Source organism: Corvus hawaiiensis, chromosome 4 (assembly GCF_020740725.1).
Source record: "Corvus hawaiiensis isolate bCorHaw1 chromosome 4, bCorHaw1.pri.cur, whole genome shotgun sequence".
Classification (NCBI taxonomy): Eukaryota; Metazoa; Chordata; class Aves; order Passeriformes; family Corvidae; genus Corvus; species Corvus hawaiiensis.
Window position 1 is genome coordinate 40544358 of NC_063216.1, and position 14275 is coordinate 40558632.

Below are 14275 nucleotides of genomic sequence, written 5' to 3' on the forward strand. Positions count from 1 at the left end.
GGGTGCTGCAGTGCTTTCATAAACAGGGCAAATAAATGCATAAGGAACACAAATTTAACTGATAATGCCAATTTATTATTTCAAATAATTTAGGGAAAAATGCTACATATGGCTTTTCTTTTATCCCTATACCTTTTTGCTGGCACATTCCTTTGCTATCTCCCTGTGGATTTTTTTTCCCCCCAAATCCATTTCTGTTAACAAAAAATGTCAGTTATCCATTTCTCACTGATGAATCAAAGCTTCATAAGTACTTCACATTTTATCATTTCCCTCTTGAAGCAGTAACACTCATCTAATGTAGCACAGGGCTGGCACCTAGGTGCTAATGAAGGCACGCACATGTGATAATTAACAAGATTCCTGTTAAATATTTATAAGGGCTGAGAAATGGAATGCAGAGGGAAGACAAAACACTGTTTGACATTACCTGAATTTGCTCAAATGGTACTTCAAAGCTGAAAGACTCATTGTAGTAGGGATTCAGAGTGTTCTTTTTAATTGTAGTCTTTTTCTTCTTCAGCCTCTTGCCATTCTGCATCAGATGGATCTTCACATAGGGATCTAAGCATTCAAGAGAAGAGGTAGAGCTAAGAAGGAGAGTTCAGTGTATTTTCTACGAATTTTTAATCCCATACATGTAAGAGTAGATTAAAAAAAAAAAAAAAAGACAACATCTACAGCTTGTATTTAAAAAAATTCTTAATTTCTACTACAGAAAAACTCCTCTACAATTGTGAAGTATTCCTGATGGAAAAAGGTACAAAGTATTTATTGCATCATCTCCTTAACATCATGAAGGCAGAGTAAATTCCACCTAACTTTGTTCCACAGCTCATTAACCATCGTGCAAGCATTTCTTAGCAATGGTTAGTGGGGTGGTTTTCCCAAGACCAGTGAGTGCTGCCAAATGCACACAGCAGGTACAGGGCTAGCGTGGCTGGATGCTGTGCAACCACCTGGCAACTACACCCATCACTCCAGGGGCAGGTGCTGCACCATGGTTTTCCTGTCCTCTGACCTCCCTGGTGAGCTGTGGCTGACAGGGTCCAGCAGGGTCCAGAGCTGTCTGGCAGGAAAGGACTCTGGCCCCTTCAACAGCAGCCCTCTGCCTTAGTGCTGCAGGCAGCCAGAGTCCAGTGGGGGCCACAGTGCTGGTATAAATTACAGATTGGCTTTGCCTCTCTCTGTTGAATTCTCATTGTCATTTCACACAACTCCTGGTCTGAGGTAACAGAACTCATTTGGTACCTAATCAGGCATTCCTTGCACAAGCAAAACTTTCCTGGACATTACAGTGCTGATGAGCTATCTTGGTGATGACACTTTCAATGGAAGTTTTGCCTGCTTACAAGAAGAGCACTGTGAGTCCTTAATCCATTACAAGAGCCATGATGCTGTTTGGAGACTGAACTAGCATTCTTCCATGGAGGTGGTAATTAGCAGCACCCTCACTGAGTTCAGCTATTTTTCTGTTTAGGCTTACCACGAAGCAACATTTGAGGCATCTCCCGCTCATACTTTTCAACAACTTGTACAGTACTGTCACCAAAATTTGGGTAGGTACCTCTTTGGATTTAGGCAGCTGAACTATGATGTAGATCAAGGCAAGCTCCCCTTGAGTGAGCTGGTAGGAGCTATATAAAATGCCTGCCAGACGTAAGTCATCTGCAGCATAAATAAGGGAGCCTGAATAATGCAAACTATCAAAGGAGAGGGCTTCCTTCTCTCCTGAGAAAAGGCTGGGGCTACAGAAGGACACATGAACACTGCACTTACTATGAGCAAACCATGCTTTACGATTCTGCAATGAAATTAATTATTAGAAGAGTAACTGCACTCTTCTACAGTCAAAATAAGTCTTTCTGTGGAAGACCTGGGTGTTCAGGACAGTTAAAGCTACTGGAATCACTTGATCACAGTCTACAGTTCCTCTGAAGGGAGCGTAATTTTGGTAGTAGATTCTTCAAGACAGTAGACAAGGGTATAAAAAGATCTAATGGCTGTGAGAAGGAAATAGAGAAATTCTAACTTAGAAATAGGCACATATTTTAGCAGTAAGACTGAAACAGCTGGAGTAGCTTCTCCAGTGGTGAACTCTGTTACAGAGGGTTAAGACTCCTTCTCCCTCAAAAGACTCAAAGTTCAAACAGAAATTAGATCTGGGTAGGTTAACGCTTCAGGCAAGATGGAAGTGTAAGGGTTCTTTGTGGCTGCACTATGTATGAATTAAGGAGTATCAAGTGAAGAGCAAAATGCTAGCAAAAAGCCAACAGAGGTCTATTTCTCTTTTAATACTGAGTTCAACATCACTGCACACAGGGTTTTGAAGATGGAAAGGAGGCGAATCAGGACTTCTTCAATATTAGTTGGTACTTGAGAAAAGCTTATCACTTTTCCCAAGGTTCCATGCAGAATGCAAAACTGTGCTAACTTCAAAATGATGGCTTAGGTATACCTAATATATACTAAGAAAGTTTAGTAGTCAATGAGTCAGTGGTAGAGTGTTAAGAAATGAGAACGAGATAAGATGCTGTAAAAATATAATTTGAGTTACTAGACTGGAAGGCTAAACAGGACAATAATACGTTATTATTAAGGGTATTAGAACGAAATAATTTATTAAAATAAATGCAGGTGATATAAGCCAATTCTTTGCTGATCTGTGCCTTTGCACAGACAATACACACAGGTTTGATGATTATTCATATGTCCTTAAGGAACTGTACAGTAGGATTTATTAAGTGATGTAGAAATATTCCTATATTTATAACAAAATCCATATTTTGGAGAAGAATATTTTCAAACTAGAAATCAATGTATGTGAATGCTTGTACATCGACAAGTACGTTTGTTTTAAATTATTTGTTTCTACTGACTCTCTCTAGTTTCTATCTCCATGCTTGTATTAGAGCAAAACCTGACCCAGACAACTCACAGCCATGGGACAACCCCTATGAGATACGTTTCTGTGGTTTCTTTTTCATGTCCTGATCGGTTTTCTTCTGTTTGTCAGTCTGGGGAGTTGAGTTAGGCTCAGTCAAATGCCAGCTGTTTAGTAGGAAAGACCCAGTGGTGCCACTGTAGTGCAGAACTGAGTGGCAGAGGTACCAAATGGAGCACAGAATGGGTTATCACATGATAATCCAATTTTCTTTCATCTGAGCGTGAAACTGTCATGCTAATCCAAATACAAATCTATCACTTAACTGAAGCCATGTTCCTTCTTTTCTTGTTTCACAAGAAAGTGTTAAATAAGTTTACGCATCACAAACATTTAAAATCAGAACAGGGCGTCCAGCTCAAGTAAGTGGATGGGCCATTAGAGATTGTGGCTGAGTTTATCCTCATTAGATGGTATATCCACTTCCTATTTTTTGAAGTATCCTGATCCTAACTAATTCGCCCCTCTCCTCATTCTTCTGTGCCCCATACATGAGCCCCTCCACCACTGCACTATCTTGAGTAACATTCTCCCATGTTCTGCAACATTAACTCCCTCAACTCCCCAGTAATCTGTTTGCTTGCACTCTACACAGAAAACCTGATACCTAAGCACAGACTTTCTTGTGACTTCATGAATAAATGTCTGAAAAGGACAGATTCTCTTCCACTAAATAACAGAAGCTGAACTGCTTGGAATCAATTACTGGAAGAAGGGATGATAATCAAAGAAAGCGGAGCCTCTGGGAAGTGCCAGTCTCCAGTCATTTTTGTGAGATAAAGTTTAGTGCTAATGGAAATGTTTCTCCTCTCTACTTGCAACATAACCTCAGTGCTGGCCCCATTACTCATGCTGAGTAATACTTTAACATGTAAATAGTCTCACTGAAGAACTGAGACTACTAAGGATGACAGAACTGATATTACAGCCCTGCAATGATAAATTGCCTGTTAAGTGCCTAGCCTGGTCATAAAGGGCAATGCCAATGAAAATAAATAAGCATTTCTCTTTATGTACCCTGGATAGTTATCTCATTCCAGAGTAAATATCTATCTTTAGTCAAATAGATTGCACCCCAAAATATTAATTTCTCTTAATGGGTAAACATCACTGGTTTTTTTTACCAGTTTGATTCCTTTCAAGTAAACAGGGATCTAGAACCACATTATATCCATAGATATCTCTGGATGGACCACATCCATCTATGTGGAAGAAAAGATGTTGCACCCAGATGTCCCTCTGCTGAAGGAGACAGAATAGCTTTGTGTCTCTTGCTTAATAATTCATTTTAACAAGTGTGTGGGATTAAATAAAATTGTGCTATTTATTCCCTCATTAATGGTCTACCCAGGAATGCTAAAAAGATGTACAATTCACAACTAATTGTGCATTGTGGATTTTACAATAATGTCTCAACGGAAGCTGGATGAACTGCTTTTAAAGTGTGGGGGGACCAGCTGACACGTTCTGTTTTCCTGAAGTTTGCAGTCAGATGCCAATATGTTACTTAAGAAGTAATCGACATGGTATGTAATATCAAGGCTTCTACAGCAATCTGGACCATGAGGCACATATATATACACGTAACTGGAACCCTCTTAAAATAATGACTAGTTACAGACATACCGTAGACAAGATGCACTTAGTTGTTAAAGAGATTTTACAAAAGCAAACTTTAAAAGGAAAAAATACTACAACTAAAAGAAGAATATTGTGGCAAAAAGACAGTATGTCAGGAAAAGGTAGAACTTGAGAATGACTGTTTTTCAAGATGAAAAATGTTAGAGGGGTAAGTAGCTAATGAAAAATCATTTTCCACATAGGTAGGAGAGAATTCAGCACACAAATTTCCATTTGTATGGATCTAGAGGAAAAAAAGCATCAACAACATATTCAGCTTAGGATGGTTTTACTACAATGGTTTATTCTGAATGCAAACAGAAGGACAGTGCCCATCCTTTTAAAAATAAAATCAAGGCTTCTGTAATCTAATCAAAATATGAAAAGTAAAGCACCTAGAAGTTGATAAATTTGAAAAATGCCACAGGGATAACACTAGAATTGATTGGGTGTGCAGTACAGTCCCAAAGCTGTGGGCAGGGGAAGCATAATTGTTTAAAGAAAAAAATCCCATGCAGGTCTGTGCAGTAGGATCACAGAAAACCCTCTACAAGCCTTGAGAAAGCATAACGTGATTAACAGGAAAAAACGGAACCAGAACAAACTAGTCATAGATACAGCTGAATAGTTTCATATGACAAAACATTGTATAAGATGTTCTCAACTAAAATGTAGAAATGGAGAAGAAACACAGTGCCAGAACTGCCTCCAGCTGTATTTTTGTCTTCAAAATGTTCAGGGCAACTGGGTGCTCATTAGCACGTGTTTTTTCCCATCAGAAGAAAATTTATGCGCAACCATGCCAAAGCTCAACATCATTGATATTTAGAGCAAAAGTGTCAGCAGACAGTGGAGTTTCCATTCCAGGAAGCAGAATGAATTCCTGAAGAGCTTGGAAATTGATTCAAGAGGTAAAGAAAATGAGGTTTGGAAATGCAGCTTTACAAAGAGCTGTGCAAATGCAGTTAGGACAGGGGTGACTTGCAGGGTGCATTGGTAGTTCCAGGCTAAAGAGCCACTCTCATCCTGCAACACAGCGGGGTGGAAAGCCAAGGAAAGACCAAGCCAGGGGCTTAGACCAGAGCTGAAGCAGGGTTGGATTCAATACTGCACCCTTAGCCTGTCCCCGTTCTGTGCCAACAGGCTTCAGGTGAGGTTCTCTCGGCAGGCAGTGGGGAGAACAGCCATTTAATACAGCAAACAACTTCATTTTCTATAGAGACTGTACCTGAGATGGAGGCTGGCAGCAACACCTGCGTGCCTTTGGAGAGAAACAGCAGCACAGGCCAGAGTTGGGCTATGGAAAGCAGCAGGGCTCCAAGAGCAAAGCGAAACAGGAACAACTTTGCTGGGAGTTCCCACAGATTTGCTGATTTTTCCCAAGAATCATGGGACGTGCTCCCTCTGTGGGCATAGAAACCCTTCCTCCCAAGGGAGAGGGACAATTCACACGATGCCTGTGGCATCCAGGCCATGGATAATTTCCCCCGATTTTTTTCTTCTGTATATTCGTGTTTGGATGAGAGAGGATAAAAAAAAGTCTCTGAAGTAATGAGTTTAGAGTGGTACTCTGCCTGGATTTTCTGAGCTAGTATTTTTTCAGGTGAATGGAAAGCTTTGAATGGGAAGGAAAGCCAGAGGGGGGAAAAAACAATATATGGTACAATGACTAAGAAGAAGCACAAGTACCTTCTAAACTGCATAAAAATTATAGTTTATATTCACTGACACAAGCTGTTGGGCCTTCTACCTTCCTCCACAAATGAGCAAATTAAAGTTAGGACATTATTTTTAAGGAGCAGCTGATGTCCCAAGAGAAATACTGGAAAACATTCTCAAATTGGAAACAATCCTCTTGGGATAAACTATATGGTTTGCAAGGTTTTTTTAAATCAGATTTCCTGAAAAACAGGACTTACTTTCTTTTTAAAGTTGATTAGCTACATAATGTCCAATCCTCAGCTAATGCTGATATTTTGGTACTCTCATCACACTTTCCATAACCCCATGAGGCTGGCTGCAGATTACTTGATTTTATGGGCCAAGTCTGTGTAGCCAGTACTTGAGAGAGAGGTGAGTACCAAAAAGTATTTGCTTTAGGTTCCTGTGCAGAGTCTATGCCAGTCCTGACCCCAGCAAATCACATTTTAAAATTCCTTTTACTAAGGAGGCTGAGGATTGAGGGGTGGAGACGCTCCCAACACCACCCAGTAGGCCATGAATGGAGTTGAGAAGTTGTAAATAGTCCAGATGGGCCATGACAGCTGCGAACAGTTTAACCCTAAAAAACTTGTATCACACTTGCCAGTGTCTGTCTATGCCATGGAGGGATGCTCCAGAGCCAGTGCACACACGCAAATCATATTATATATCGCAGTGCAACAGGTTAGATGACTTTGGATTACATACTTCCACCAGCATCTTTAAAAGAAGATACTGTAAGACTGGGTAATTTATAAATGAAAACATTTGCAATTTTATACTCAATAATATTAGACAGATTCTCATAGGAATAATGGAGTCCAGGAATCCATTTACAGTGGGAAAGAAGGGGTTGGTACTTAAAAGAAGCAACAACAGCCTGCCTAGAATGAAAAGAGTTAAATGGAGAGTGTAGCAAGGCAGTCTCAAAATACCAACTCTTCACTGGTGTGCAGTTATACGAACATCAAGTTACTACTGAAATGCTGAATTCAGAGAATTCCCAGAGCTTTGGGAAGAAGGAGGTGCTGTAAAACCAACAATTCCCTCACCCAAGAATCCCAAACTGAGGTTGCTGAACATGTAGAGCTGACAGTGGAAACATAAATGTTCTCAGTGGTCTAAGGGCTATTCAGCCAGCTCTTGAGTCTGCAATTCCACCCACAGTGCTTCCAACTGGAACATAACAACAAATGTTACAGTGCCAGATGGGGAAAGTAGCAGAAAAAGAAAAAAAAAAGAAAAAAAAGAAAAAAAAAAAAAGAAAAAAAAAAAAAAAATAAGCCAAAACTCTTGTTTAAAACCAGCACAAATTAGTGCTTATGAGCTTATGATTAAGTTTACTGCCAGAGCAAGGACAGCTGATCTGTCTGTTGCATCCAAGGGGTTCATTTCAGCAGAGTTACACACAGGCAAAACAAATAGTTTTATAAAGCGCAAGTGTGGGTTGAACCAACAGGAAAATGCACCTTGAGTTCTGTCTGTGGGTAAACACAGAGTACTTTTGTGGAAAAGCAAAGCTACTCAGCCAAGCACCTTGTAAAAGTGATTACATGGAAACTACATGCATCAAAGCAGTAAACCTTGTTCCCCTGTATTTGCACCAAAAGGGAACTGACTGCTCATGAAGCTTGAATGTATTGAGGCGGGGAGAGACAGCATGGCATTGTAAAATTTTAACATACTGGAGAAGGGCATCTGCAATCTCTGATAGTAATAAATAAAGAAATAAAAGTGCATATTGCAATACCATGCCTGTATATAAACAGAAAGAATACAATAGCAATACGATGGAGGATTTATATCAAATAGTGGGAAGGTATTAATTCAAGCTGCTGATATAAGCAGACTCTCCAGGACAGGAATCCAGATTGAAACCAGAGCAAACTGGCGATACCTCAGGCAGCAAATTCCAGCAGACTGCTGAGTTGGAATTTAGGTAATGCCTTTTGATGATGCAGAGAAAAAGAAATGAAATTTTTATTTATTAAATTGATGGCAGTGAAAATACTAGGAGATAATACATAGAGGCTTAGAGAGATTCAAAAGACTGTCCTCAAGCAAACTGGGGAGGAGGGAAGGGGGAATACACATGGCCTGAGGAATAACAACAGCCAGAAGAGTGAAAAGAGAATCAGAAGTATAGATTACAGAACACCCCAAACAAACCAAGTTAAAAAGCAGTTCTTGTGGGATGTCTTAGCTGAAAACAATAGGAGCTTGGGTATGTAATGATGTTCTGCACTGGACTGTCAGTGAGTGCCTTGAAACCCTCCAGAGCTGGGCCGGTTTGGGGACAGAGTTGGCCCATGTCACTGAGGCATATACTCCTGAGTGAAGGCCACAATCCAAACACCAGGTGGAAAAAGTGAGTACCCTGGGAGCACTGGGTGGCAAAGGCTGGGGTTTGGAAGGGCAGACACTGGGGTGGAGAGCTGCCTCAATACATCTGCATAAAGTGTGATGGACAGGAATTACACTTCAAGTCTCCACTGTTTTCCTAGAGCTGTGCCAGCTTAGGGGTTGTTTTTGTTTATTTATTTTCTTTTAGAAAATTAAGCAATTAAACACAGGCTTTTGCTCTCTACCTGCCTTTTTCTGATAGCCAAGAGGTTAAACTGCTTATTGCTGATTTAGGGTATGTTCTTCAAAGCTCTCCACGTGCTGATAGAATCCGAATCTACATTTCCCACCTCTTGAGAGAGCAAGATAAGGCTGTAAGATATACAAAACAGGTTCTCAGTCTGCTCTGGTGAGTGCTCCTTTCAATTACTCAGTGAAGGTTTTAGAAGTTTTAGTGAAGGGTTAGAAGGCTGGTGCCAGGTCCAAGTTCACTGAGTGCTCTTGTTCACCTTGCCTATGTGATCATCACCTTTGACCCTCTGCTCTTGTGGATATTTACTGCATAAAGCTATTTGACTAAATCCTGGGATGATGGTGGAGAAGCATCGGCTTTAGGAATCCCAGCAGGTGATGCTGCTGAATGGTGGTGTGAACATCAAGATTTTAGAGGACTTGAACGAAAGAACCTGGGGGACTGAAAAAAGCTTTGGTTAGTCAAGAATTTCTATTGGCATGACAATATTTCTCTGTGCTTCCAGGCTTAAATAGCTAGGGAGGAAAATCAGTATGCCATATAGAGACAGGGGTGACGACAGACACCCAAAAAAACCTGGAAGAAAGCAAAAAAGTCAAACCAAACCATGTAGTGAAAGGCTGGACCAATAGAAAGAACTGACTGAAAGGAAGTAATGCCAGTCAGAAAGAACTATACCCATTAAAAAAAAAAAAATTATCATGGTAGAGCGATGAGACACCTTTACTTAGGACAAATGTTAGCATGGTAGGGAGCAACCTTCCTTGTCCATTTTTCTGCTCTGAAAATGTTTTAAGATTTTTTTCTTTCATAAAGTTCTGATTGATAATAACTAAAACTCCTGGTTTTAGTTATTTCCCCGCTCCCAAAACCCCACCCATCACAAAGACCCCAAACCCAAGAGCTGTGAGGTAAAATAAATCCTAATCTCAAACTGCACTAAGAACAGATAGGCATTCCAGTATTACTGGGTAGTAAAGAAAACCACATCTGAGTGAGTGTCAGTATTCACTCCAAGGAATTCTTCAACCCTGAAACACAGAGAAAGTCTATTAAAAACAAAAATTGGCCTAACTAGGGCATTAGCAATTTACTGCAGCAAGAATATACGTTTTGTAGTCTCAACTCTCCGCATCAACATTGCCAGAGAAAGGTTTTATTGCTTCACTGCTTGCCAGCATGGCACTACTGTGTTTGATTGTCTTTACATGGAAAAAAGTGAATATACCCTGCTTAGGGGTAATCTGTGTACTCTTCCACAGAGGGTTAGAATCAACACACTCAAAACCAGGCAAAGTCAGTTATAAAGGCTGTCTCAGATCAAAACCACTGAACTATCATGTTATTTACACATGAAAATTTTCTTCAAATGCAGCAAACCCAGTTATGTCCCTGTATTCCATCCATACCCTCACACTCCAAAATAACATTAGGTGAGTTGGGAGGAGAAGCAGAGGACAGAAAAAACAGAGAAGCAAAGCAGCAGGGAGTTTTATCAAGGTAGGATCGAAAGGGTAGGAAACACCCAATTACCTTAGCTTGTACAAATGAGTCACCAGAAAAATGCAAGCCAATAAACCACAAAATAATTCTGATGCTTTTAACAAAAACCTAGTGCTGCCACTTTATAAACTGCTTCTCTCATCCACGTAAGCTTTCAGTCCCAGATAATGTGAAGGAGAACGTTTTTTTTTTTTATTCTGATAATTAAACTAGAAATAGCACAGAGCTAATACTGCAGGAATGCTGCAGTAAAGAAGGCACAGAAAAAATAGTTTTAAAACATCAGTGTCTACCAGGTAAAGCAGCCTGATCTGAACTCTTCACAGCTGAGAAACCAACCCTAATTGTGCTTTATCAAGATTGATATTTATTTTAAGAGCATATCAAGACTTTCTAACTACATTTCATTTATCAGTGGCTGCACGTATAAAAGGATTCTATCAGCATCCAGTTCTCTGTCTCAATTTAAAATAATACTCAGTACTTTTTCTACCTGCGAAGTTTATATAAATCTTAGTTCTCATTTTGTTTTCATTATTTCTCTGTTGGATTTGAGTTTCAAGGAAAAAACCATAAATGGAAGGAAGAAGATACATAATTGTAGTCTTGCTTTTAGCCTACAAAACATGCATTCAGAATTACTTGCAGAAAATACTCAACAACTCTCTTTCCCCTCCTATCCCTGCCTCCCAACATATCCAGTGTCTGTTAAGCAGGATTTTCAGAATTCATATAGGCTATTTGTGGCACCTAATTTTAGCATGACTTAGAGGATCAAACTCTTTATTGCCTCAACACACAGACCACCTATCCCATAGAGGAAACCTAAGGCAGCCCACGATACAGTTAGTTTTTTGAACTTCTTTAAACACAGAGGCCACAAGAAACCTTTCCCTATTCCCTGCTCAGAGCCACAGCTAAGGACAAGCTTAGCTGAGGGCTTCCTGGCAGTGAGAAGACTCCTGGAACACTGCAAGGCAAGAGCTGCACCTGCTCCGAGAGTGGAAAGGGCTCTTCTCGATGACGTTTCCCAATATTGTTGGGAAAACAGGTTTTGTTTGGGATTAAATTTAACCACAGTAAGGAAAAAGAGATCAAAATCAGATTTTATTGGGATGGACAATATCTTCATCTCAATCCCACCATGAGAAATTACAAGGGTAGGTTAAATTTATCAGCAATTTCAACTGAGTTCAGCTAAATTATATCTGTTTTTCAAAAATGACAGCTGAGTGAAAACCTGTTTTTTAGAATCCCCAAACCCCCCAGGTTTTAAAAGCCTGAAGGTCAGATTTTTAACTTGAGTACTTGCAGAGGAAGGGCTGGGAGGCTGCACGCCTGCTCACATTGCTGTCGATTACACATAATGAGAAGCAGTGACCTGAAACTTAAGGCACATTTTTACTTAGACAAGAGTAACATTGAGATTATGTTTACTGAAGAGTCAGGGAAGTGCTGAAGTCCTTGGAAGAACAAACTGTTTACTTTGTTTTTTAACTCCAGACAAGTTACAAGAAAGAACAAGATGAGGAGTTATTTAAGAGCTAAGATTCAAGGAAAAGAACAAGCATTCAAGGCCAACAGCATCTGCATTAAGAACACTCTGCTGCTGAGAACATTAGTCCTGCTATAAGACAAGAGGACAGGTAACTTGAAAAATGGTGCCATTAGGTGAGAGATGGAAGAATTTTTAACATGACCAATAGCTCACGCCCCAAATTCTTTGTCAAATTGTCCCAGTCAGTTAATGGCACAAATGGATATTTGACTGACATGTTTGCCACTGACTGTACACCACTTCAGTTTAAAAGGCAATCAAACGTGACACAATCTTTCAGAAATCCAAGGGTACATGATAGTTTTCAGCTCAGATACCTGCTACAAATTTATACAGCAGATAGCCAATTTGGTACAAAAGTGGTGGAGTGTGCTTCATTGCCAAACCAGATTGAATCTGGGCAGCTCAGCATATTTCTGCCTTCTACTCCATTGAACAAGATCTTGATGCAGTCTAGTCAATGGATCAGGATCTGTCATAAAACCAAATAACCCAGGAATCCAAAAAGCACACATGAATTTCTGAAACCCTTTGGTTCTTCAGAATTGAAAGGAGGAGTATTTGAAAAGATAAGCCTGAGTGTTAGTAGTTACTAGATGAGGAGGAGGAGGAAGAAGGGGATGACAGAGGAGTGAAACTGGTGTTTTTATTTGGAGTCAATAGTTAGAAACCATAGTAAAGGAAAAGTGGATGACACTGCTTCCAAGCCGAAGAAGTATTCATGTATAACAGAATAGAAATAATTATAAGGAAACTAACCTTACAAACTAGTACTCTTTTCAAGCAGTGTTCACCAAATTTAGAATAGATTTTCAAAGGTATCAAGTATTTGTAGATGGGTCCATTTTCAAAGGCACCTAGCTCCTGTTAACAATCACTGGTATGAACATGAAGCAATCAATTCCCCCAGAGTCGCAGGCTTCAGCTTCCCTCTGGAGATTCCTATTGAACGTTTCTCTGCATTAGTCAGTACCTAGGTGACAACAGCCCTCTTTTTTTTTTTGCTTGTGAACAGTGACAGTCAAGACAGTCACTCAGTAGCAATAAGAAATAATTTAAATTCTTTCTGTTTACTGCATATCCCACAAATGGCAATCAGCAAGCAGTGATACTTAACTTGTGGGTTTCAGAAATACAAAACACTCTCCTGTTAAAAATGAAGATCACAAACATTAAAAAGAATATACTAAGGAGAACTGAGATTTTAAGTTAAAAAAAAAAAAAAGAAGCCAGATTTAGCAAACAATAAACCTGTTTTTCTGATACTTTTAGGAGAGAGGGAGAGAAAGAGAAAGGGGGAGAATGAGGGAATGCCTCTGGTTAGCTTGCCATTAACACAAAGGAAAACAATTGGAGGGCTTAGGGAGGATTTAGCTTTAACAAATGCTTATCACAAAGTCATGTCACTGCACACTATTGTTCTGTATTTGGAATGAAATTAATTTCCAACTCCACATTAACCTTTTAGAGATCCTGCTTGGTAGAGGAATTTAATCCTTTGGATTTTGGTATGTCACCAGCAAAGGCCATTTCTAAATTTGGTGAGTTTGATAAGACTGTTACCTGAAGAACTTTTATTAAAAGGAAAAAAAAAAAAGTTTACTAGCAGTGGCTATTTCAGACCACTGAAAAGCTGAGTGTTGAATCAAATAGGCAAGAAAAACAAAATAAAATCTAGGAAATCCTAAGGTTTTTTCAGTTCTCACAATGTATTATTCCTCTGTGCTATAATGAATCCACTGATACTGTGACAGCATGCTCTCAAGTCATACACTAACATAAAAAACTTCATTGTGATGAAGTAGATCTTTTCTAAACTTCATGAAAAACAGGCCTTCTCATGTGTCCAAGAAAGACCATTCAGCTGGGTAATGGGAAACAATTTGTAGCCTTACCATAAAGTAAGGGAAACGTGGTGATTTAGATAGTAGTAAAAACAGGAATTTCAGCACATGTGGGGAAGCCCATTTTCTGATCCTTATTAGTATTAATGCAACAACTGTCTTTGTTGGCCTCTGCATGACTCTTTCCCTGCTGCATTCCAGGAGCTGAGAGGAGCCCTCTGGAAGTCAGACAAAATCTGCTGTCGCTACCATATTAGGAATCAAACCGAGTAGCAAAAGCCTCCGGCTGAGCGGAGATAAATCAGCAGGGAACGCGCTTGCCTCCCAGCCAAATGAGTAAAGCAAAGTGATTGAGGAAACAAAGTAAATAATAATTAAAAAACAAATCCCTGGCAGTAGGAGTGACTACCTCCTTTTTACTTTTATCATGCTTCTTACTGAAGTATAGGTCCAAACAGGATTTACGGATATGAGCACACCCTGTTCCTTACATTTCTTTATTGCTGCAG

The 14275-nt window shown here is 39.7% G+C and overlaps 1 protein-coding gene across 6 annotated transcripts in view; it reads right to left on the reverse strand.

Moving 5' to 3' along the window:
• The window catches only part of SYT1 (synaptotagmin 1), a 342020-nt gene that overhangs the window by 6949 nt on the left and 320796 nt on the right, over positions 1 to 14275 (reverse strand). For all 6 annotated transcript variants that reach the window (XM_048300510.1, XM_048300509.1, XM_048300511.1 and 3 more), the window contains one exon: positions 431 to 564. In XM_048300510.1, coding sequence (XP_048156467.1) covers positions 431 to 564 — 134 coding nt within the window. The remainder of the gene's footprint in view (positions 1 to 430; positions 565 to 14275) is intronic.